This window comes from Microplitis demolitor, chromosome 5 (genome assembly GCF_026212275.2).
Source record: "Microplitis demolitor isolate Queensland-Clemson2020A chromosome 5, iyMicDemo2.1a, whole genome shotgun sequence".
Classification (NCBI taxonomy): Eukaryota; Metazoa; Arthropoda; class Insecta; order Hymenoptera; family Braconidae; genus Microplitis; species Microplitis demolitor.
Window position 1 is genome coordinate 1329021 of NC_068549.1, and position 23454 is coordinate 1352474.

Here is a 23454-nt window from a genome sequence, read left to right on the forward strand (position 1 = left end):
CAAATTTATAGGAAATTAAATTTCCCACAAAAAATGATTCTTTAAATTTTTCCGTAAACTCAATATTTTGGGAGTTACTGCAATTTAAAGTTTAATAAAGAAATTTTTGAAAAGTAATGATGGATTTTGAAAATTATCAGCTTTGCTATGGAAATAATATATAAATCGTGCATTGTAAGTGTGCTCTTGGATGCTGTCGGCCCTGAATCAGAAGGCCATCAACTCTCAAAAGTCTTCTTCAGAATAGGAAGAGTCAGCAGCACTTGAATGCGATATATAAAATGTACGCGTTGATTTTTAGTCAGATGTGGATTTGACTTTAAACGCGTTGGTGTACCCGCCAAAAAATAATGAAGGGCAGAGTGATACTGTTGATAATTTTTTTTATAATTTGTGAACTTGTCAGTGAATCATCGGCAGCACCGGCGCCATTTGTTTTTCCTGGACCCTCATCAGACGACTGTAAGCTTTTTTTTAAATAATTTTAAAATTCATTACTTTCAATCAATAATAAATAATTATTAACTAGATTCCGACTCGTATGACGATGGTCCTCAAGGGCGAAATTTATTTGGCAACAAACGAAAACACCATCGATTTTCAGGAGGTCACGGCTGTCGAGGTCACGGCTGTGGCGGAGGCTTTGGGTTCGTTGAACGTACAATGCTAATGAACTCTCTTTTTCTTCTTGTTTTTCGTTCCCTCGTCTCCCTTTCGCTCAGACACACTCACACATACTGACACACTCGTAAAAAAAAATTCTTACACACTAATCCCCGGTATATTTTTCTCCCCTGCTATTCACGCTACACAGTTTTGTCTTATTTTTACCTTTTATTTATTTATTTTATTTTTTTTTTTTTAGCTTGAGACCGGACTACGGGGGTTATTACCCGAACAATCAAGGTGGCTCCTTCGCCACAGCATCCGCAGGATCTTTGGGAGCATCCAACAGTCAAGCGAATGCCCAGAGCGCAACTTTTAACTTCGGACCTTTCTCGGCATCTTTCAGCTCTGCCCAGGCTTCTTCTGGCCGTCAAAATGGCTCACCTTTTCTGAAGTAACTAATTTTATCAAAATAAAATTTTTAAAAAATATATCATAAGACAGGAGCAAAGGGACAATGAACTAAAAAAAAATATATAATTTGAATAAAAAGAAAAGGACGAAGCAGAGACGATAAATCTTATCATCATAAGAGCGACTTGAACTGGCGCACATGTAATAGTCTCTCCTCTCTCTCTCTCTATGTAAATACACACTAAGTGTATTTATTTATGTGCCCTTTTAAGTTGGAAAGGTTGTAAGAGTTGGTGTGCGAGAGTTGTTTGATGGTCTTGGTCTCTGGGATTGTATTGTTCTGGTGTACGGCCCGTAAGAACCCAGACTGGGGACTAGGGACTGGGGACGGGGTGAATGCTTTTTCGTCTGGACGTGTGAAAAGGAGAGGGACTAAATATCTCGCTGGTTCTCAGGCACCAGCGTCCTGGTTGAGTCTTAAGACCTGCTCCATACTCGACTACAACCAGCCGCGGCCAGACAGCTAAACTTGTTTTAAAGGGATGCTAAGAGAGCTGGAGAGGGTGAGAGACACTCGCTTTTTAATATCATCGGTTACGCTCTTCACGACTTGCCAATTCACTCATAAAATATCATATATGTATATGATTGGAGCTCGACAGATTTCTTAGAAATTTAAACCTTCATGGGAAGAAAAAAATTTCAATTTGTAAAAAAATAGGAAAATTGCTTGGGTTTGATTCTATTTTTGGAACTGGTTTTCCCAAAACTTCAAATCCGAGAAATTTTCCACGGACGTCCGTATCATAAATGTGGTTATTTTTATAAATTTTTTAATAACAACAAGGCTCTAAGTAAAACGGAAGCTCTCATGTTTAAAAAATTTTTTCGCTAAAAATTATTGATTACAGATCTGGTTAAAATGTGAAATGAAATTACACAGTAATTAAAATCATCAAAAAAAGAACCGACGGTACCTAAAAAAAAAAAAAAAAAAAAAAAAAAAGTAACTACCGAGTAATTGAGAATAATCTTCAGTCAAAATCAATGTAAATTATTCCCAGGTCCATTTTACCCCAGTTCTTTATAAACATAAATTTTTATGCACTGATCCATCGAAGCGTACTTTTTAGTCATCCAGGTTTGCTCTGCCAGCCGGGATTAAAAGTTGCTTTCAGTTTCCTGCACATCATAACTGAAAACTTGTTTTGACACCCATTATCCCATAAATCCAATTACTATTTTTTGTTTATACATAAAATTACCATCTAAATTTAAAGAACAGAATCCATATAAATTGTTTACTTGATATTTTTTTTTCTTTACAGCTACGACTACTAGCCGTCTGACAGCGACTAGCCGAAACTACTCATCCATCATCAAATCAATCGCTCCGTCCATTACGAATCCATGTGCGTCCTATTTATTAACAAATCTATAAATAAGTGTAAGCTCACCAGCTAAAAAAAATAAATTTATCTAAAAAAATATAATAGAGTATTTATAAATAAAAAATATATGCAGTTGCATGGATTTAAAAACTTAAATTTTTCTTTAACCAAACGAATCTTAAGATTTCTCAAGAGAGTAGATTGGAGTTCTTTGTCCGGCCACAGCCACCAGCACCAGATGTTCTTTAAAATAAAATCGGCAAGAGTTTTGCTGGCAAAAGTGGGAGAGGATGAGGAGTAAAAATCAAAGAGAAAGTCTGAGGAATAAAAAATATTAAAAAGACAGAAGGGCGAGGGAGGGACGAACACACAAAGGGCTGAAGAACGCGCACACTCGGAAACTCGCTTTAGATTTTTTACTAAAAATATTGGGGCCGTTTTATAAAAAGTACCATTACTAAGTAATGGTACTTTTATAATCTTTTTAAAATGCATTATAATCTTTTTAAAATGCAGCAGAGTACAAAATAACTGGAGTACTTGCTACCGATTTATGAGATTTCAAAAAATAATTTAGTCCCAAGTCCACATGAGATTGACTCGTCGACTGACATGTGACGAGTTGGAACAGTGGGTAATAAATTTATGAAAATAATGGGGTAATAAAAATATTAAAAGCCATGCAGGCGATATGTTGCTGAGTGACATGTGAGCTCTGTAAATTCGTTAGGGATAATTTAGGATGATATTCTCTTAAGCAAAGGGTTACGGCCCTGTCAGCCGGTAAACCCGTCGTTGTTCGATCACGCTCCAGCATCGGAGATGTAGCAGTGCTCGGCTGCAAGACGGGAGAGCAGAGAGCAGAGGAAGAGACGGAGGAAAGACGGCAAGGGAATTAAAAAAATGAAATAGAAAGTGGTTCGTCCGGTGCAACAACCTACAGTCTGTGTATGTAATCTTTTAAAAAACACAACTCCCGATACGAGTGGTACTGTCGTTGGTGTTGTTCCTGTTCTGGTGAGCAAAATGCTGCTGGTATAGTCGCTGCAGGGAGGAAGAGAGTGATCCCGCGGGCTTCGTTCCGATCCTGCTCGCATTTCTCGTGCGGTTGTCGTCTCGTAAAGTTATCTCGGGGTAGTGTCGGTAAGTGAACAAGTCCAGACTCCTATCCAGATAAAATTATTTTATAAATTTAAAATAAATTTTCAAAATTTTTAAATTAAAATTTTTTTTTCCACTCACTTTTATGTAACTTCATACATTTATTTTTTTATTTCGAGCCTTTGTTACGCGATCGACGTTCACCACAAGTGACCTCGTCGCAAACTCTTACTTTGCTTGATTGTCATATATTGTGATAAATATATATGTAACTATTGCTGACGTATAGAGTTTTGATCAGTCTGTCTATTATTTTATTGGAGTAGAGTCTATTTCGCGAGCGTTAATCTGAAATATAATTTATTTTTTTTTTGTTTAGAAAAAAAATAAAAAAAACCTTTAGGCCATCCGACATTTATCCCGAACATGGCGCAACTTTTGGCTTCTTTTATAATTATATCGGTATGCGTAATTGTCAATGTTCAAGGTCAGCTACCGACAGACAAAAAATGTAAGTAATTTTTTTAATTAATATGTTTTTTACTGTAGATTATTTTAAGTAATTTGCAAAATAATGTTGTAGTGGTAATTGGTCAAGCATTCGATGAGATTGTGGTATCATCGGATTTAAATGTGAGACGTAAATCAAAAGAAAATCGCCAAGACAAAAAAATACTGATGAACGTGCCATCAGGTACCACAGGACCTGGAAAACCCACTGAAATTGCGTTTAGGCTCGTGTCCAGTGACGGTAGTCGGATTAAAGACACACCGAACAAACGGCAACGACGGACATCTAATCAATGGTAAGTTTTTTTTTTTTATTTTTTTTTTATGAATACGGTGGACTTATGTATGACTGATGTCTCTAGGGCACTGGAACACTGGATACTGGAATCTAGAAATTGAAAACTTGATTAAAGAAAAATTAGCACGCTTCGTTGAGGACAACAACCGCACGATATTTCACCGACCCATCTGTGATCACACGTTTCGGCCTGCTTTCGGACTTTGGCTGTAACAAAAAGATAATAAAATTAGCAGTCACACAACAAATTTTCATTGTTTATTTATTTATTTATTTTTTCCTCACCACTGATCCTCATTTCCTCATACATTTAAATTATCGCTAAGGTTTAGATAAAAATAACTTGTAAGAAAAGTTCAGTAGTTTGATATTTTTCTTTTAGAAACAAAAATTTTTTCATTTTTGTAGAAATTTTGGTAATTTTATGACTTTTTTGACAGTTTAAATTTGTTAATATAAAATTAAAAAGTATGTCGACGATTGTTGATGTAAATAAAATTATTATTGATCAAAATAAAAATTCAAATATGGAAAATTTAAAAGTCATTAGATTGCCAAAAAATTTTACAAGATTTTTTAATTAGAATTAAATTTTCTATTAGATTATAATGAAAATAATGAATTTACGTAAAAGGCTAGATTTTTTTTATCAAAAATAAAATTAAAAAAATAAGTAATTTATATTTTTTTGACGTAAATCCATTAGTTGAAAATATATTTAAATTTAAAATAAAAAATAATGATTATTAATAGTTAAATAGGATAATTCGTAAAACTCAAAAGTATTATTAAAGTATTACCAATTTAATAAATTGGATATTCACAGCGTATTGCATGCAAACATGTCTCATCAGTGCTACACCTGTAGCTGTTTTGTATCATTAAAATATTTATCGATAAACACTTTCGACTACTGATCAGTTGTCGATCGCCTATTTTAGTCCGTTCAAAAGTAGTTTTCAAAATAACCATATATATAAATATAAATTGGCCAATTTTATTGGCGACTCAGTTGAATTGTCTACCGATCCAGAGGTCGTTGACTGCCACCTTAATATTTATATCATTATTATTATTATCTTATACAATACTAAAATATATACCTGTATACAATGTATAGGATATTCTGATGTACGTAACTCGTGATTACAGTATCTCACATTGCGTGCCTCTGGGATTATAATATCCATCAGTATTATTTCCGAGTGAGACTCTGACATGCTTTTAGGTTTTGTATCTAAACGATAAATCTCCGATGTCTTGGGATGACAGACGTCTGCGTCGGTTATACTCACGTATATTCCTGGAGGAATCGATATTAACGATCGGTATCATGCAATCATTCATAATATTACTCCAGCATATATATACATATATATGTATATTTTTTATTTTTCTATATCATCTCATAAAAAAATGATTATTTATTTATTTATTGTGATAACATTGATGCGCATACATAACATAGATATTGTTGAGGTAAACTAAAAATTTTATCCGCGTAATTTTATGGGCTTGTTTGAATTCTCCGAGGGTTTCTACAACAACCGGAGAGCTCAGTCTCTACACGCGATGGAAATATGCCGAGTCGAGTAAACCGTGCAATCATCAGACAAAGGAGATTCATATTCAAGTTTAAAGACGAATGGCCCAACGGACGAGCGTGGAATTCCATTATTATGGGAATTGCATCATCATCATTTTGATCTTCATCATCATCATCGTTAGTGGAGATCGAGGCAAATTTGTCGCATAAATTACTATTTGTCAGGCTCATTTTCGTGCATCTGTATTCACTTTAAATTTATTCCCATGCCGATGAATATTTAAACCGCACCCATCTAGGCCCAATACACTTGCCGGTGATAATTCAACCCTTACCTTTAATAAAATTGTTATTTTATTGGTTTGTCATACGAGTTTTGACGTAACATAATTGCCCAAAAGAAAGATGCTGCTATAAATATTAATATGAGATATATCTACATATATAGACTGGCCAAGTTCAATGAATTTGTGCGTCTTGAATTCAAAATGTTTATTTAAACTTGTAAATTATTTAAATTATAGAGGAAACCGGGGCACAATGGGGCGATGAGAAAATATTTTTTTGAAAATTTTGAATGCTGGGCGGGAAAAAATTTTCCAGCCGTCTTACAATAAAAAAGTTTTTTTTATTTAAATTGTTGGAAGCTCATTATAAAAATGTTGACAGTAATTCAAATTATCGAAAAAAATTTTGAAATACCCATCTTGCCCCAATTCTTATTTTTTAAAAGTAAATGTATGGAAATTTTCTTTCAAGTCTCTCCTTATGATGAATCTTTGAAAATTTATAAAATTATTGAATAATTTTTACAATTGACATCAAAATGTTGACGCCCGCGTACGTAAAATTTAAAATGGCAAAATAACCAAGTGCGTCAATAGTAACCATTTAAATTCAATAGATGAAGGCATTGACGCATCAAAGGGTCGTCAGTGAATAAGATTAGGCCGGAATTCCTCAACGGCAAGCAAAAAAAAAAAAAAAAAAAAATTAATAACTTTAAAATTCAAATTTTTTCAAACAAACTCGGTAATTTAAATAAAAAATTTATTAGGTAGCAGTGAAACTCGGTGATGATAGTGATGCGCTGTCTATTATATTTATATTTAGGTAAATAATAAATCAACTTGAACGTATACAAATGAAATATATATGAAATACGTATAAAGATAAATGATGGTCGGGAAAGTTCACCGACATTGGGTCTGAGAAGCCCATCCGCGATAAATTAACAATATTCAGCTTGGTTTGATCTGGAATCTGATCACGTACCCGGTGACCAATGCACGTGCGTTTGTGTTCGTTACCGTGACGACTAGTCTTGTGCGTCCAACTGTCTACTCAACTAATGAAAATAAGATATAGAAAGAGACAGAGACATAAACAGAAACAGTAAAGCTAAAGATAAAGAGTAAAAAGATTATGATGGAACGGTGGGAGAATATGCAAAAGATACCGCGATCCCGCCCTGTCCTATCTTCAGACTACTCGCCAGGAGGTATAAAAGCAATTGCAAATTTTATAACAATACCAAGTAACGTTCATTGAGCTGTACTCTCTTGATATCTTGTGTTATCTTCAAAAGTTTAATTAAATTCGTTAAAATGACCTGGTGGATAACCGCTTGCTTGCTGATTGCTTCAGTTATTTCAATCGAAGCTCGTGAGATAACTCGATCCCGATCTGGTAAGTGGAAAAATCTAAGCTAAGTCGCGTCAGAGAGAAAAGTCTCAATGGAGATAAAAATATTTTATTTAAATATTAGGACCGAGGGTCGTCAGTCCTCACGGTCGTTTGCTCCTGATGAGGGACAGAAGGAACCCCGTTGGTGTCTACAGTCCTCCGAGAGCGATGATGCTGACCGGTTTCTATCGACCGGTACGATACTCGACTGGTGGTCAAGCCACTGGCGTATTTGCACAGGGTAATGCGGTCAGTGGCGGAGCTTATCTTGCAGGCACTCAGAACCCAAATTATCAACGGCGTGATCTAGAACCTCTTGATCAGACACGAGTATCCAGTGCTGAGGCTGAAGCTGCGCTGGAGCCACAGGACGCGCCGGTTTATGGTAATGCAGAAGCCGATTATCCACTGAGCCAGGATGAACCAGAGCAGCAGGAAAATGACCAACCTGATACCCAATTGGTCAGTTTGTTATTTGATCACTTTTTTTTAAATCAAAGTAAGTAAGTAGTTAATTAATTAATTAATTGATGAATGAATTATTTAACAGAACAATGAGTCGGAACGATCACCGGAAGTTCCGCTGCAAGAAGAAGAGGAAGAAGAAGAGACAGCGAAACCTGGGAAAACTTTGGTGAAAAAACCTCAAGGTTCGAAGACGAAAAAAACTTCTGTTCATGTTGAAAGTGACGATGACGAGGATTCTGTTGAGAGTGAAGACGATGACGAGGAAGACTCCAAGCCCTTTGTGCCTTTTAAATCAAACAAACGAGGCGAGATGCCGAATAATTTGAACAATTTCTTCCCGATGATCTTCAGTTTCCCGAAATCGGGAGCTCGGGGCGGAAGTAGCCCGGGAACGATTACTGCCATCGCAAACAGTTTTTCCACTGGGAAAAGTGGAATTGCTAGTTCTGTTGCCACTGCCTACGGCGGGTCTCCCAATGGGTAAGAATTACACCATGAAAAATTTACTTTCTTGTTAAAATTTTAAAAAATTAAAAAAATTTTTTTTTAGGAAGAAAAAACGCAACCAGCCGAGTCAAAAATAAAAAAGTTTGAACATTTATATATAGATATTCTGTGAAATATTTATCAGAAATGAAATCAATAAAGTATACGATGTATTTCTAAGTATAAATTTTCAATGTTAATGTATAATAAAAAAAAATATCGAAATAAATTCTGAAAAACCCAGAAAATTTGTTTATTCATTATTATTGTCAGACTCTTGTTTTTATTTATAAATATTTAATATGCTGAGAAAGAGTTGAGGGTCAAGTAAAGAGAGTGGTCAGTATATGCGACGGCAATGAAGTTTTTTAATTTCATTATTTTTATCAAAAGTTCCTATGACGCATCATCGGATGTTAATAAATTCGAGGGAATCCCGCCTGTAGCTGTTTAAAAAAAAAGCTATTGATTATATTATTGTTGATATTTACTGACGAGTATTTAATGTGAAGCAAAACTGCTTCAGTCCTTGAAAGCTTGCTAAAAGTCAAAAATCATTATGCGGAAACAATCATTTTTATTTTTTAAATTTTAATTTGAATAAACGCGAGACGCAACAATTTAACGCTAATTATATTCAAAAATACTTGATTAGTTTTAAAAAAATAACAGACGCTAAATATGGACAAACTTTGGAAGGTCACCGGGATATCCCAGTGCCAGACAGGTTGAGAGATGGCCGATGCTCGTATATATAAGACGGACGATTTGTAGCAACATCCAAAAATCAGTCAGCACTTTGACGAAGTCAAGTATCTTTTATTAAATATAAAATTTAATATCATTTTTACAAAATGAATACCGTTGGAGTTTTCCTGTTCGTCTTCGGACTCGTTTGCTGCATTTCCGCTTACCCATCAGCGATTTCCAGCGGTAAGTAAATTTATCATACACGAAATATTTTAACTTTCTGATTAATTAATTGTTGGGCCTAATTAAAGACCGCAATATGAGAGTGGTAAGAGCAGCTGCTGCGTTACCGGATCCTCATCATCATCACCATAGCCACCATCACGGAGGCTACGAGAGTGACTACTACGGCGGCCACGACTACCACCAAAGTTATCCTCGTCAAAATTACGGACACTCCAATGCACAAGCACACTCTAATGCTCAAGCTGCCTCAATTAATACACCATTTGGGTCTGGTGCATATTCTCAAGCATCCGCTGGAGCTGGGTAATTATTTTTCTCACTGCAATTACCGCATTCTTAACGATTCAAATAAAATTAACTATTTGGTTGTTTGCAGATCGGGAACCGGATTTGGATTTTTGAGATAAATTATATTATTCTTTATAAAATAATTGTTTACTTATATAAATATATATTGAAATTTTGTAATTCTGTTGTTAATAAACAAAAATTTTATGCTTAAATCTGATTCTGTATTAATTATTATTATTTTAATTAATAGATTTTGACTAAAAATTTACTGAAATATAAATTTTCAAGGTTTTTATCATAACTTTTTAAATATTTAATGTATGTTAAAATATATAAGGACATTTTTTTTAGGAAATTAAATTTTCTAAAAAAAATGTCTGATTAATTTTTTGTCTAAATTCGATAGTTAAAAAGATATGAGGCGTAAAAGAATTGATCATCATTAATTACGTAGATTAATTAAATTTTAATAAAGCAAAGTTAATTTTTGCCCATCAATAACTTTGAAATTTATAATTAATTACCCGTGCATAGAGTAATTAGCCAGCAGACATTGTGCATTTCCTCTAACGATCACCGATTCCGTTAAATTTCTTTAATAATTCTTTAATTATTTTACCTGCCTACTGAAGCACGAACCCAAGATCACGCAATTCACTACTTAGTCCCTCGTTTGAAAAAATATAAAAATTAAAAACTACCACTTATATGTATAAAATAAATGTAGACGTAATTATTGTTTAAATGTCGCGCCAAATTATATAATAACGCAAAAATATAATAAGGCATATATATAATATTGTAAGATTAGGATATATTATTAGCGTAGTTATAGTATATACATAGATATAGATATATAGGTATATATATATATAAAAGTATCTGTTTGATCGATGGTATCTGGTTGCTACCGACGACCGAGTGTTTCACTGAAGGATAACTAGGATTAACTCGGTGCGTGGAAATAGGTAAGTTTTTTTATTGCTAAATATATATACCAATGCTATTATATATTATAGCAGAACACATTAGTCCTATAGGAACACGCATGCCATAATAAATTTCTCTACTACGGCAGATAATACCGTCACTCAACAGGATGTAGATTATTTTAAACCCAAGATATAACAATTTGATTTTTTAATATTTATAAGATTTAAAAAATTTTATATACAAGCAAAAATTGGTTTTTTAGGTCACCTAGTAAATATACATAAATATATGTATGGCTTAAAAGTTAAATTGGAATTTTAAACTCGTAGAAAATGAGTAATTTTGTTATCTAGAATTGCATCGTTTAATTTGAATTTCTTTAATAAAATATTTGCACGATTTAACTTTAATACTGTTTATTATTATCATTATTATTTACTATCACCTGAGAAAGCAAAAGTTATTTAAATTAACAATGCTTAATGTAAGTTAAACATGCATTGAAAGTTGGATTTAGAATAAATGTTTGAATTTTAAAAAATATTTTATGATAACGGCCGGTATTAGCAGCATGCAGAGCTACAAACAGTAAACAAAATTGAATAAAAATTCAAATTTTATGAGGCAATTGATTAGACATAATGTCAGAGTCGCCTAAAAGTATTGTTGTTTTTTTTTTTTATTGAATTTATTCAATGGGTAGTAGGAGAAAAAATGTCCGAGAGATTGAGCACAACCCCGAAGAAAGGGCTGCATGTTGGCCATGTAAGTGGGGGTGGAAGCGACGTCGGCGCCCTTTTGAGCCGAATGCCAATGAGCGCCCGGGCGGGGGCTTTGGTAATGAAAAGCGTTTCCATCTTCTTGTCGAGCGGACGCAAGGTTTCAGTAAACTCGAAAAAGCCCGCCGGTGAACAGGTTCAGAAGCGTAGGCGCAGAAAGTTGACCGACGAGGCGAGCATGAAAGCTTACCATGCAAAAGTTGTCGAGGCTCTGAAGAAGAAGACGCGATTTTCTCGCCCCGAGCTCGAGGCGCTTTGCAAAATTTACCGGAAAATCACGACCATGCCAGCGACCAAAATCGGGACAACTTTATTTACCAAAGGCGCGCCGCAGACCATCCAGACAGTCGAGGTAAATAAGAATTGTTTTGTTTTAAATACCCTTAGGTTGAGGATAATTATAATTTTTAATTTTTCTTAATCAATAGGGCATCGATAGAACGATTTTTCGCGAACTGTTGCACAACACTTTCGATATTATCACCGAGGATGCATTGATTGAGCGAATGTTCTGCTGTTGGGATCGTGACAGCGAAGGCGCAATCAGACTCGAATCCTGGATCATGGGTTTGGATGTTTTTGTTCGAGGAACTTTGAGAGATAAAATGGAGTTTTGTTTCCGAGTCTATGATTTGAATGGCGATGGTTTTATTACTAAGGATGAAATGTTTCTATTACTCAAGTAAGTTTATTTATTTTTTAAATTTTTTTCCCAGATAATATTCAGCACTGATAGAACAAGAGATCTTTTTTTCTGAGTAGAAAAAATAAATATACAGACACAGGCTTCATTTTTATGGATTTTTTAAATAAAAAAAAAAATAAATAGAGATTTAGAGAAACTTTTTATAAAATTTACTTCGTATATTAGTACATCGCATGTACGAATTTCTGTTTTTAAATAAAAAAAACTCTCAGTATTTACCTGTGCTTCGTTAAAAAACTTTCCAACAAATCTAGACCGACAAATCTTGATCATGTCAAACCTCTGGTGCACATGCTTGCCTTAAAAGTCAAGTCTTGCATCAGCTGTCTCTCGATTGGTCCATTCCTCCGCCATTTTGGTTAACTAATCACGAGTCAGCTGACGCCAAGCCACCAAATTCTGACCAGGCTTCAAATCTTGGACCCATTCAGAGTCATCCTTTCAACAAATAATAAATAATTAATAAAGTAAAAGTTGATACTTAAAATAATAAATATTCAAAATTAAAAGGAACTGCCTGATAAAGCAGCCGGGCGAAGAAGATCCAGACGAAGGAGTGAGAGATTTATCAGAACTGATTCTCAAGAAACTCGACGTGGATCATGACGGAAAAGTCTCTTTCAGCGACTACGAGACTGTGATCAAAGAAGAGCCATTGTTATTAGAAGCATTCGGCCAGTGCTTACCTACAGAGGAAAGTTGCTCGGCTTTTCTAACGACGCTGCAGCCATAAAAAAAATATAAATAATTATTACATGGATTTGTTATTACAAAATTAATTAATATCACGTGACAAAAATATTTACCAATTAAATTTCTTCATCCACCGACACAGAGAACTTTATCTCGGCAATTAAATTCCGTAAGAGTGATATTAGAGTGTCATGTTTTCATACGAAGGACAATTAATTTTAAGTTGCGATAAGCTAGAAGTATATTTAAGTTGTCGGTTTATTCGAATGTTAGTCATCACCTATAACTCAATAGTCGACACACTTTTAATATTAAAAATTCATCTGCCGATTGGACATACGTCAGCCAATCGGTTCTTGGTATAACAGTTAATATTTAATTGTCGTTAAGTGCTTGGATCTATTCCGTGCTGGGGAATAATAATTTAAACATGGAACATACTTCTCTAAAATAATTGTTTGTTGTAATTATCAGTAACCTTGCCAACATATTTAAAACAAGTTATTTCACAGACTGGATTATTCGACAAAATGCGACCGCTAGTTCTCATCGGTTTCCTCCTCGTCTTTGCTCTTTGGGTGAGTAATTAATTACTTTATTGTTTTACTGTTGTATTAATTTATTGGCTGCTTGTTAATTTGTTTATTTAATTATTTAAATTAATTATAGAGTGTTAACTCTCAAGAAGATTCTGATAAAAATGAGCCGACGCAAAAGTACGATCCGAATTCAATGGAGATGAATAAAAAACTAATGATGCTCTTTTTGAGACTTGCTTATCAGACAGCGAACCGATGGATGACTTTGAAAAATTTAGAAAAGAGTAAAGTGGATCAGCGGATTGACACTGAACTGCAAAATATCACGATCAGTGAAATACTGAAAACCCAAGAGACAAATGATTCAGAAAAACCAGTCGATATTCAAAGCAGATCTTTTTTCCCAACAGAATCTAGAGCTTTGTTTGATAAAATAAATCCAATTAGTGTTTTGTCTCGGAGTGCAAGCAATTTAGTTAATAACCCTAAAGAATTTACACCAAATTTAGGTCAGACTTTGGTCGATCTTGGTAACAAGGCTCTTGACAGCATGAACACATCAGTTAGAATTATTTCTGATCAAAATTCTCTTCTTAATGCCACGAGTTTGCAAAACACGACAGAAGTTCTCAATAGAATAGCCGAGGAAATTCCACTCGGTGACTCCAACAACAGCTCGGCTCCGTCTTTGAGATTTTTGAGTGACATGGAAAATAACAATTCCAGTTCGAGTGTAAGTTCTGACAGCAACCCGACCAATGACGCTGATAAAATAGAACAGAGGAACGGAGCTTTGGAAATTTCCACAGTTGAGCCCAAGTCGGAATCTACGACCGCTTCGGACATCACCAAAAGAGAAGCATCGGTACAGTCTTTCAATAAAACCCGTAATGATAATACTAGTGAAAACTTTCCGAGCTCTAACGTTACAGATCCAACTGGAGCCGACAGGGGAAATTTTGCCGATAGCGAAGAATCTTTTTGGATAAAACAGCTCAGAGATCCAAGATCATCCTCGTTTATTCAAAGCAATGAACTTTTTGAGTTCAACGAAGACAATTCCCAAGACCTGGAGCCTTTGATTTCGAATTTGAAACTCAGCGAAATCGTTGATCAAATTTCTGGCATTCTTATATAATTATTAGTTTTATAAATTTATTTGTTTTTATTTATAGAATTTTTTTTTTAGTTGCCATAAAAATATCAATTAAGTTAATGATTATTTTTGTTTTATTTAATTCCTTTTTTTAATTACAAATTATGCGGATTTATAAAAAATTAAATAAAAAATAATAATAATTTTTTTAATAAGAAAAAAAATAATAATAGTAATTGTTATTGATAACAATAACAATAAATAGCTTATCAGAGTCTGCAATAATAATAATAATTAAAATTTAATGGCATAAATTGAAAGCGACAAATCTCAATGTCAAGTAGCGTTAAAAATAATATAAATGAACCATAGCGAAAGTGTTTTACTATAGCGAAATTAAATAAAAAAAAAAAACTGTTATTAAAAAATAAAATAAAATACTGTATAGTTAACAAGCAGGAATAATTTTTATTTCCTCCTTATAAAGAAGGTGTTGGTAGGTAGGAAAAAAAAATCAAAACAATTCGTTTTATATAACGATATAGACATGGAGGTTCTGTACGTAACAATTCTACTCCAGACTTTATTTATTTCGAGCTCTGTGAGTATATTTAATTAATAAAAAATTAAAATTTTAATTTATGATTACAAAATATAAGGAAGTGATTATAAATTTTTGAAATTTAAATTTCCATGCAGGTCGGGCGCATTTGCAGGCAAGATCTTATAACGCGACTGAGTAACCAGGAAAAAACAATTGATGATTTAATACGACGGATTTTACACAAGCCTTGCTCTTTATTGGACCGGGATCAATCACGTTTTATCAACGAACCAGGTTACGGCTTGGAGTTGACGATACAGCAGGCGATAGCTGCGTTCGGCGCCAGAAAAATTCGCGACCATCTCAAATACTATTTGAACCCGACTGATCTCGCTTTCAAAAATAGTCTGGTAAATTATTATCCTGTTCAGAAAGTTCGTAGTTTTCCTAATGAGGAGTCCGAGGACTTTATCAAGTCGAATCTGCCCTATCGTAGAAGCAACAAGAAGACTTGGAATAAAGACTTTTATCTCGCGCTGTCTCGCGCTCTTCAAAATGAAATGAAAAGAAGTCCGGAATTGCGAAAAGTTGTAGGAAATGACATCGAGACAATAAATATAAATAATCCATTTAAATTATAATATAAATTTAGTATCAATAAATATATTTAACAATTATTATATATATGTATTATATATGAGCAATAAAATATAATAATAGAAAATAAATTTATAAAATAAAAAGTAATTTGTTATTTTTTTTTTTATTTATTGTTAGAGAAAAAATGTTGTGAGTGAATGTCTGTTTAATTGCAAAAAACTTATTAATAAAATGAACTGCGAATCATTTGATGAAACGATCTTACTGCCCGCGGTATTAAAATTTTCTTTTAATACGATAGCACTTGTTACGACCATCGTATTGATTAAACTATATAAAGAACATTTGTATTTAATGCATTTTTATAGGACACACGATTTTTGCCGCTTCGTTTGAACGTTACATTGTCGTACATTTTTTTTTCTCTTCCCACTGCCATGATTATTTTAAATATTTTTTTTTTAATTATCACGTGTCAAGTTCAGCCCGTAAGGTTTTTTTGAATAATTATATTTATATTTTTTTTTTAAATTTAAATATTTAAAAAGAATAATTTGTTTGTAGAGTTATCAGAAAGATAGCGGTAAAAGTGGAAACCGAGCGCACAATTTGGAGGTAAAAAAAAAAATAAAAAAGTTTTTGATTTATTTATTTATTTATTTATTTATGTGGAAATTATTTTTTTAGAGTGAAACAGTGATAGAAAATAAAAATGTAAATATTGTGGTGAATGTTGACCCAAAAGACGTCGCTAAAGAATTGTGGAAAATAATTGAAAAACGAATGGACAATCCGCCATCAAGAAGATCTCAATTGTCGCACGAAGTCGTCAAGGAACTGGAAAATATTGTGACGCCAATTGTCATTCCCAGCAGACGGAAAAATGAACCGTCGGCATTTGAAATCGCGGATGCGCTGGATCACGTCACTAGAAAGGCACTAAAAGATGGATCTAAGGAAAGAAGCTCGATGGAAGATGAAATCCTGACGCGTAGTATTGTCGCGAACATGATGAAAACTTTGCACGAGGTCCAGACAATCGAGTCGAGATACATGCGGCCATCTGAGAGTATTCTCAAGTATGGCCAGACTAGGAAAAGTTTGAAAGTTGACAACGATTCTAATTCTAATTCTAATTCCAATTCTAATGAAAGTGTTGGTGAGGATGACGATTATATTAAACTATTATTCAAAGTTCGGAAAGGCATGCTCCTGAAAACAAATAGCTTACAATATATATTTAATTGAATATTTACTTACTTATTAATCAATTATTTTTATTCTGTAGATATTATTTTATGTAGGGAAATATATTTTTTTGGAAAATTGGCATAAGTGCCAGAAAATGGTTTTCAATAAAATTTGCACTTGGTTTCAAATTGTTATTTGTTTATTTAAAATTTTTTTTTACAATTATTTCCAAATTTGAAATACTGGAAATTTGAAATGAGGAATTAAGCAAAGTTACAAAAAATAATTTGAATTATTTTAAATCCAAAGAATAAAAAATTGACAGTAAAATAACAAAAATCCAAATTGTCACTTTTCCCAAATTTTTGACTTTTCTTTTGAAAATTAAAAAATTTAATCAACGCATTTACAATGACGGTCTTTGAAATATAATATTTTGATTCAGTCCAAAGCAGGCAAAAAATATAATTAAATTAAAAAAAAATAATAAAAACAATTTAAATAATCTTAATTACTATTTTGATAATTACATTTCCGTTTAACAATTTCTCGGATCGTACCATTAGCAGCGTACCTAAATGTAATAGCCTGTTCGCATATTAAAATTAAATGGATAAGCTGTAGACTTAATGTCCAATATCAACAATCATTATTCCCAATTTTACCGTGATGTAAATAAATATTTTGTTTACTTTGCAAAGAGTATATCAGCTCGTTGCCGTCATGTCTGAAAACGAGTACGATTTAGTAATTTATTGTTCAGCGAATACGAGTAAAAAATATATATATAAATATATAACTACTTTTTGGTAAATCAGTACAATGGGTTACTCAAAAATAATTTTTACTGTCGCTTTGACATTTTTGTTGCTGGTTCATCCGTCAGTCCAGCAGTCAAAGCTCGTTGACTTCAGCGTTCTTGATGTTTCGTCGAAAGCGTTGCTGAGAATTGAACATTTACTGGCCGAATTACTGGACATTGTTTCCAAAGCGGTTCCTTATCATGGACATCATGTAAGTTAATTATTTAATGATCAATTCATACTTTTTACACAGAAACCAAGCACTTCTTAGCGCGAAAAATTTTGATCACTCGTCTCAAGAAATTTTTTGAATCATGAATTGAAAAAAAAATTTTTTGAGGCCAGAAAAATTTCGCGCCAAAAAGTTCTTTTTTGTGTATATTTGAATAAACATCAATTTGTTTCCTTAAAAGATCCAACTGCTGTCAAAACAAATGGCGGCAAATTCGATTCCAAAATCTGACATGAATATTAATAATGGGCAGGATGAACCAAAAACTTCCTCGGCTCTTGATACATCACGGAAATCATTATTATCACGACTTCATCAATTGGAAAACAGTTTTGACAGCAATGCTAATACAAATTTGAATACGAACATAAACACCAATGCAAATATCCGTAAACAGAGACCATATCGTGGCGATTATCTCAATGACGATTTGAATTGAAAAATTTGGTATAATTGTTACAATATTATTATTATTGTTGTTGATAATAATAATGATGGTGATTGTTAACTGCATAAAGTGTATGGTAAAAATAAATAAAGTTTGAAAATTAATAAGCGATATTATAATTTTTAATCCTCTGAATTGTAAATTAAACGCTGTCGCGACTGAGTGGCAGGCTTACTATTGGAAATTATAATTTTCGAATAAAATTAATTGACATTTTCATTTTTTATATTTATTGGGATTTTGGTTGCCTATATAACTAAGTGCGGGATCAAGGTGGTAAGTATTTCGTTTTTGAAATATACTGATACGATGTTTGGATTGTTTGTTTGGAAACTTTTAGCGATCGCGGCGATTTTTAATCAAGTAAATTCATTTATTTTATATTTTTGATCGTCTTTATATTTAATAACAGTAATAATTACCGATATGAAATTTTTGGAAATTACTTTTTTGAAAATTTCCCGCGATATTTCTCTAGTTTTAATAAAAAAAGTTAAAAATCGGTTAATTATTTTTTTAAATTATCGCGGGGAATAAAATAATTTGAAATTTAATATTTTCCCGCGGTTTAATAAAAATATTCTTTTGATAATTTATTTGATTGGATGATGTATTAACGATAGTTAATTTTGAAAATTAGGTTTTCGATGTGACAGACGCAAGACCCAGTCTCTATTCTGGTCAACGCAATACCAATACCAACACAAATTTAAATATCAACGCCCAAGTAAATCCATCGCAACGCAAGTATCGGCGAGCGCAAGCTGCTGACGATGAAGTAAGAATTAATTGAATAATTTATTATCGAAATTTATTTATTTCTAGTAAAACTTATAAAACAATTTCATGAGATTCGTCAGAAAGAAAATGCTGACAAAATAATAGAAACAGCGGCCGTCGCGACAGCTGCCGCGGACGCTGCGAAAACGGTCACGAGAATGTTGGCCCAGAAATTGTCCGAGAGTACTGCCAGCGCTGTCGCGGATGCTGTTGTCCGAGTGCTTACGGAAAATGCCAGTGAGCCGGTGCAGAATGTTGCGAAAGTTGCTACTAGAGCAGCAATTGCTGCTGCTCAACGAAAAGATTCTGATACCAACACTAATACCAATGTGATGGCGAATCGACTTGATGGAACGACTCCATCTTCTGGTTGGTTTCATATTTATGATACGTGATACTTTTGGAAAAATATAACGATGAGTTTTTTAAAATATTTTACAGACAATTCAACGCCAATCTCGTCGGATTCAGGAAATGCAGGAAAATCAAGACTTAATGACAGTGAAAAGAAAGATGAAAATTCCGACTCTGACGATGATGACACATCAGATAAGCCTTTGAATAGTAGATATTATAACTATGGACTTCCTTGGGAAAGTAGATACGATTATCGAAGATCGATGCTAGATTCAATGGATATTCCTGAATCAAGATTTTATTAATATTAATTAATAAGAATTTAATTATCTTTTAATTTTGATGTAATGAAATTAATAAACAGTTATAATTTAATTTAAATATTTTTTTTTTTCAATCGTAAGAGTTGGAAAATTTTTAATGACATCTTTTAAAAAAATTTAATTTGTCTAGGATTTTCAGAGGAATAAATTTTTCTAAGTTTTCTCTAGGATTTGTCTAAGAATTTCAGAGAAATAAATTTTTCTAAGTTTTCTCTAGGATTTGACTAGGATTTGTCTAAGATTTTCAGAGAAACAAATTTTTCTAAGTTTTCTCTAGGATTTCTCTAGGATTTGTCTAGGATATGTCTAGGATTGTCAGAGAAATAAAGTTTTCTAAGTTTTCTCTAGGATTTATCTATGATTTGTCTAGGATTTGTCTAGGATTTTCAGAGAAATAAAGTTTTCTAAGTTTTCTCTAGGATTTCTCTAGGATTTGTCTAGGATTGTCAGAGAAACGAATTTTTCTAAGTTTTCTTTAGGATTTGTTTAGGATATGTCTAGGATTGTCAGAGAAATAAAGTTTTCTAAGTTTTCTCTAGGATTTATCTAGGATTTGTCTAGGATTTGTCTAGGATTTTCAGAGAAGTAAAGTTTTCTAAGTTTTCTCTAGGATTTCTCTAGGATTTGTCTAGGATTTGTCTAGGATCTCCAGAGAAATAAATTTTTTTAAGTTTTCTCTAGGATTTGTCTAGGATTTGTCTAGGATATGTCTAGGATTGTCAGAAAAATGAATTTTTCTAAGTTTTCTCTAGGATTTATCTAGGATTTGTCTAGGATATGTCTAGGATTGTCAGAGAAATGAATTTTTCTAAGTTTTCTCTAGGATTTCTCTAGGATTTGTCTAGGATTTGTCTAGGATATGTCTAGGATTGTCAGAAAAATGAATTTTTCTAAGTTTTCTCTAGGATTTATCTAGGATTTGTCTAGGATATGTCTAGGATTGTCAGAGAAATGAATTTTTCTAAGTTTTCTCTAGGATTTCTCTAGGATTTGTCTAGGATTTGTCTAGGATATGTCTAGGATTGTCAGAAAAATGAATTTTTCTAAGTTTTCTCTAGGATTTATCTAGGATTTGTCTAGGATATGTCTAGGATTGTCAGAGAAATGAATTTTTCTAAGTTTTCTCTAGGATTTCTCTAGGATTTGTCTAGGATTTGTCTAGGATATGTCTAGGATTGTCAGAAAAATGAATTTTTCTAAGTTTTCTCTAGGATTTATCTAGGATTTGTCTAGGATATGTCTAGGATTGTCAGAGAAATGAATTTTTCTAAGTTTTCTCTAGGATTTCTCTAGGATTTGTCTAGGATTTGTCTAGGATTTTCAGAGAAATAAATTTTTCTAAGTTTTCTCTAGGATTTCTCTAGGATTTGTCTAGGATATGTCTAGGATTGTCAGAGAAATAAAGTTTTCTAAGTTTTCTCTAGGATTTATCTATGATTTGTCTAGGATTTGTCTAGGATTTTCAGAGAAATAAAGTTTTCTAAGTTTTCTCTAGGATTTCTCTAGGATTTGTCTAGGATTGTCAGAGAAACGAATTTTTCTAAGTTTTCTTTAGGATTTGTTTAGGATATGTCTAGGATTGTCAGAGAAATAAAGTTTTCTAAGTTTTCTCTAGGATTTATCTTGGATTTGTCTAGGATTTGTCTAGGATTTTCAGAGAAGTAAAGTTTTCTAAGTTTTCTCTAGGATTTCTCTAGGATTTGTCTAGGATTTGTCTAGGATCTCCAGAGAAATAAATTTTTTTAAGTTTTCTCTAGGATTTGTCTAGGATTTGTCTAGGATATGTCTAGGATTGTCAGAAAAATGAATTTTTCTAAGTTTTCTCTAGGATTTATCTAGGATTTGTCTAGGATATGTCTAGGATTGTCAGAGAAATGAATTTTTCTAAGTTTTCTCTAGGATTTCTCTAGGATTTGTCTAGGATTTGTCTAGGATATGTCTAGGATTGTCAGAAAAATGAATTTTTCTAAGTTTTCTCTAGGATTTCTCTAGGATTTGTCTAGGATTTGTCTAGGATTTTCAGAGAAATAAATTTTTCTAAGTTTTCTCTAGGATTTCTCTAGGATTTGTCTAGGATATGTCTAGGATTGTCAGAGAAATAAAGTTTTCTAAGTTTTCTCTAGGATTTATCTATGATTTGTCTAGGATTTGTCTAGGATTTTCAGAGAAATAAAGTTTTCTAAGTTTTCTCTAGGATTTCTCTAGGATTTGTCTAGGATTTGTCTAGGATATGTCTAGGATTGTCAGAAAAATGAATTTTTCTAAGTTTTCTCTAGGATTTATCTAGGATTTGTCTAGGATATGTCTAGGATTGTCAGAGAAATGAATTTTTCTAAGTTTTCTCTAGGATTTCTCTAGGATTTGTCTAGGATTTGTCTAGGATTTTCAGAGAAATAAATTTTTCTAAGTTTTCTCTAGGATTTCTCTAGGATTTGTCTAGGATATGTCTAGGATTGTCAGAGAAATAAAGTTTTCTAAGTTTTCTCTAGGATTTATCTATGATTTGTCTAGGATTTGTCTAGGATTTTCAGAGAAATAAAGTTTTCTAAGTTTTCTCTAGGATTTCTCTAGGATTTGTCTAGGATTGTCAGAGAAACGAATTTTTCTAAGTTTTCTTTAGGATTTGTTTAGGATATGTCTAGGATTGTCAGAGAAATAAAGTTTTCTAAGTTTTCTCTAGGATTTATCTTGGATTTGTCTAGGATTTGTCTAGGATTTTCAGAGAAGTAAAGTTTTCTAAGTTTTCTCTAGGATTTCTCTAGGATTTGTCTAGGATTTGTCTAGGATCTCCAGAGAAATAAATTTTTTTAAGTTTTCTCTAGGATTTGTCTAGGATTTGTCTAGGATATGTCTAGGATTGTCAGAAAAATGAATTTTTCTAAGTTTTCTCTAGGATTTATCTAGGATTTGTCTAGGATATGTCTAGGATTGTCAGAGAAATGAATTTTTCTAAGTTTTCTCTAGGATTTCTCTAGGATTTGTCTAGGATTTGTCTAGGATATGTCTAGGATTGTCAGAAAAATGAATTTTTCTAAGTTTTCTCTAGGATTTATCTAGGATTTGTCTAGGATATGTCTAGGATTGTCAGAGAAATGAATTTTTCTAAGTTTTCTCTAGGATTTCTCTAGGATTTGTCTAGGATTTGTCTAGGATATGTCTAGGATTGTCAGAAAAATGAATTTTTCTAAGTTTTCTCTAGGATTTATCTAGGATTTGTCTAGGATATGTCTAGGATTGTCAGAGAAATGAATTTTTCTAAGTTTTCTCTAGGATTTCTCTAGGATTTGTCTAGGATTTGTCTAGGATATGTCTAGGATTGTCAGAAAAATGAATTTTTCTAAGTTTTCTCTAGGATTTATCTAGGATTTGTCTAGGATATGTCTAGGATTGTCAGAGAAATGAATTTTTCTAAGTTTTCTCTAGGATTTCTCTAGGATTTGTCTAGGATTTGTCTAGGATTTTCAGAGAAATAAATTTTTCTAAGTTTTCTCTAGGATTTCTCTAGGATTTGTCTAGGATATGTCTAGGATTGTCAGAGAAATAAAGTTTTCTAAGTTTTCTCTAGGATTTATCTAGGATTTGTCTAGGATTGTCAGAAAAATGAATTTTTCTAAGTTTTCTCTAGGATTTATCTAGGATTTGTCTAGGATATGTCTAGGATTGTCAGAGAAATGAATTTTTCTAAGTTTTCTCTAGG

The 23454-nt window shown here is 32.8% G+C and overlaps 5 protein-coding genes across 5 annotated transcripts; all 5 read left to right on the forward strand.

The window, feature by feature from the left end:
* Positions 1 to 320: 320 nt before the first annotated feature.
* LOC103569282 (uncharacterized) lies at positions 321 to 2553 on the forward strand. The gene is made up of 4 exons (XM_008546509.2): positions 321 to 462; positions 530 to 647; positions 866 to 1060; positions 2349 to 2553. Exons 1-4 carry the CDS (start codon positions 351 to 353, stop codon positions 2359 to 2361), a joined length of 438 nt encoding a protein of 145 aa, XP_008544731.1. The 5' UTR covers positions 321 to 350; the 3' UTR covers positions 2362 to 2553.
* A 758-nt stretch (positions 2554 to 3311) lies between these two features.
* LOC103569283 (uncharacterized) lies at positions 3312 to 4562 on the forward strand. Its single transcript, XM_008546510.3, has 4 exons — positions 3312 to 3554; positions 3892 to 4023; positions 4096 to 4318; positions 4385 to 4562. The coding sequence occupies exons 2-4, from the start codon at positions 3939 to 3941 to the stop codon at positions 4419 to 4421; spliced, it is 345 nt and encodes a 114-aa protein (XP_008544732.1). The 5' UTR covers positions 3312 to 3554; positions 3892 to 3938; the 3' UTR covers positions 4422 to 4562.
* A 2862-nt stretch (positions 4563 to 7424) lies between these two features.
* LOC103569379 (general transcription factor IIF subunit 1-like) lies at positions 7425 to 8744 on the forward strand. The gene is made up of 4 exons (XM_014441578.1): positions 7425 to 7555; positions 7635 to 8014; positions 8103 to 8500; positions 8571 to 8744. Exons 1-4 carry the CDS (start codon positions 7474 to 7476, stop codon positions 8602 to 8604), a joined length of 894 nt encoding a protein of 297 aa, XP_014297064.1. The 5' UTR covers positions 7425 to 7473; the 3' UTR covers positions 8605 to 8744.
* Positions 8745 to 9309: 565 nt separating this feature from the next.
* Positions 9310 to 9872, forward strand: LOC103569284 (paired box pox-meso protein-like). Its single transcript, XM_008546512.1, has 3 exons — positions 9310 to 9439; positions 9508 to 9745; positions 9819 to 9872. The coding sequence occupies exons 1-3, from the start codon at positions 9361 to 9363 to the stop codon at positions 9847 to 9849; spliced, it is 348 nt and encodes a 115-aa protein (XP_008544734.1). The 5' UTR covers positions 9310 to 9360; the 3' UTR covers positions 9850 to 9872.
* Positions 9873 to 11497: 1625 nt separating this feature from the next.
* On the forward strand, positions 11498 to 12947 carry LOC106693540 (calaxin). The gene is made up of 3 exons (XM_014441582.2): positions 11498 to 11797; positions 11874 to 12127; positions 12662 to 12947. Exons 1-3 carry the CDS (start codon positions 11507 to 11509, stop codon positions 12882 to 12884), a joined length of 768 nt encoding a protein of 255 aa, XP_014297068.2. The 5' UTR covers positions 11498 to 11506; the 3' UTR covers positions 12885 to 12947.
* Positions 12948 to 23454: the final 10507 nt, after the last annotated feature.

Excerpts from the sequence above, each read along its gene's own strand:
- LOC103569282 (XM_008546509.2), top strand. The coding sequence starts at position 351 with ATGAAGGGCAGAGTGATACTGTTGATAATTTTTTTTATAATTTGTGAA. Across the intron at positions 463-529 it reads TGGACCCTCATCAGACGACT|ATTCCGACTCGTATGACGAT; the intron begins GTAAGCTTTTTT and ends ATTATTAACTAG. Across the intron at positions 648-865 it reads GGCTGTGGCGGAGGCTTTGG|CTTGAGACCGGACTACGGGG; the intron begins GTTCGTTGAACG and ends TTTTTTTTTTAG.
- LOC103569283 (XM_008546510.3), top strand. The coding sequence starts at position 3,939 with ATGGCGCAACTTTTGGCTTCTTTTATAATTATATCGGTATGCGTAATT. Across the intron at positions 4,024-4,095 it reads GCTACCGACAGACAAAAAAT|TGGTAATTGGTCAAGCATTC; the intron begins GTAAGTAATTTT and ends ATAATGTTGTAG. Across the intron at positions 4,319-4,384 it reads CGACGGACATCTAATCAATG|GGCACTGGAACACTGGATAC; the intron begins GTAAGTTTTTTT and ends TGATGTCTCTAG.
- LOC103569379 (XM_014441578.1), top strand. The coding sequence starts at position 7,474 with ATGACCTGGTGGATAACCGCTTGCTTGCTGATTGCTTCAGTTATTTCA. Across the intron at positions 8,015-8,102 it reads ACCAACCTGATACCCAATTG|AACAATGAGTCGGAACGATC; the intron begins GTCAGTTTGTTA and ends ATTATTTAACAG. Across the intron at positions 8,501-8,570 it reads TACGGCGGGTCTCCCAATGG|GAAGAAAAAACGCAACCAGC; the intron begins GTAAGAATTACA and ends ATTTTTTTTTAG.
- LOC103569284 (XM_008546512.1), top strand. The coding sequence starts at position 9,361 with ATGAATACCGTTGGAGTTTTCCTGTTCGTCTTCGGACTCGTTTGCTGC. Across the intron at positions 9,440-9,507 it reads CCCATCAGCGATTTCCAGCG|ACCGCAATATGAGAGTGGTA; the intron begins GTAAGTAAATTT and ends GCCTAATTAAAG. Across the intron at positions 9,746-9,818 it reads CAAGCATCCGCTGGAGCTGG|ATCGGGAACCGGATTTGGAT; the intron begins GTAATTATTTTT and ends GGTTGTTTGCAG.
- LOC106693540 (XM_014441582.2), top strand. The coding sequence starts at position 11,507 with ATGAAAAGCGTTTCCATCTTCTTGTCGAGCGGACGCAAGGTTTCAGTA. Across the intron at positions 11,798-11,873 it reads AGACCATCCAGACAGTCGAG|GGCATCGATAGAACGATTTT; the intron begins GTAAATAAGAAT and ends CTTAATCAATAG. Across the intron at positions 12,128-12,661 it reads GAAATGTTTCTATTACTCAA|GAACTGCCTGATAAAGCAGC; the intron begins GTAAGTTTATTT and ends CAAAATTAAAAG.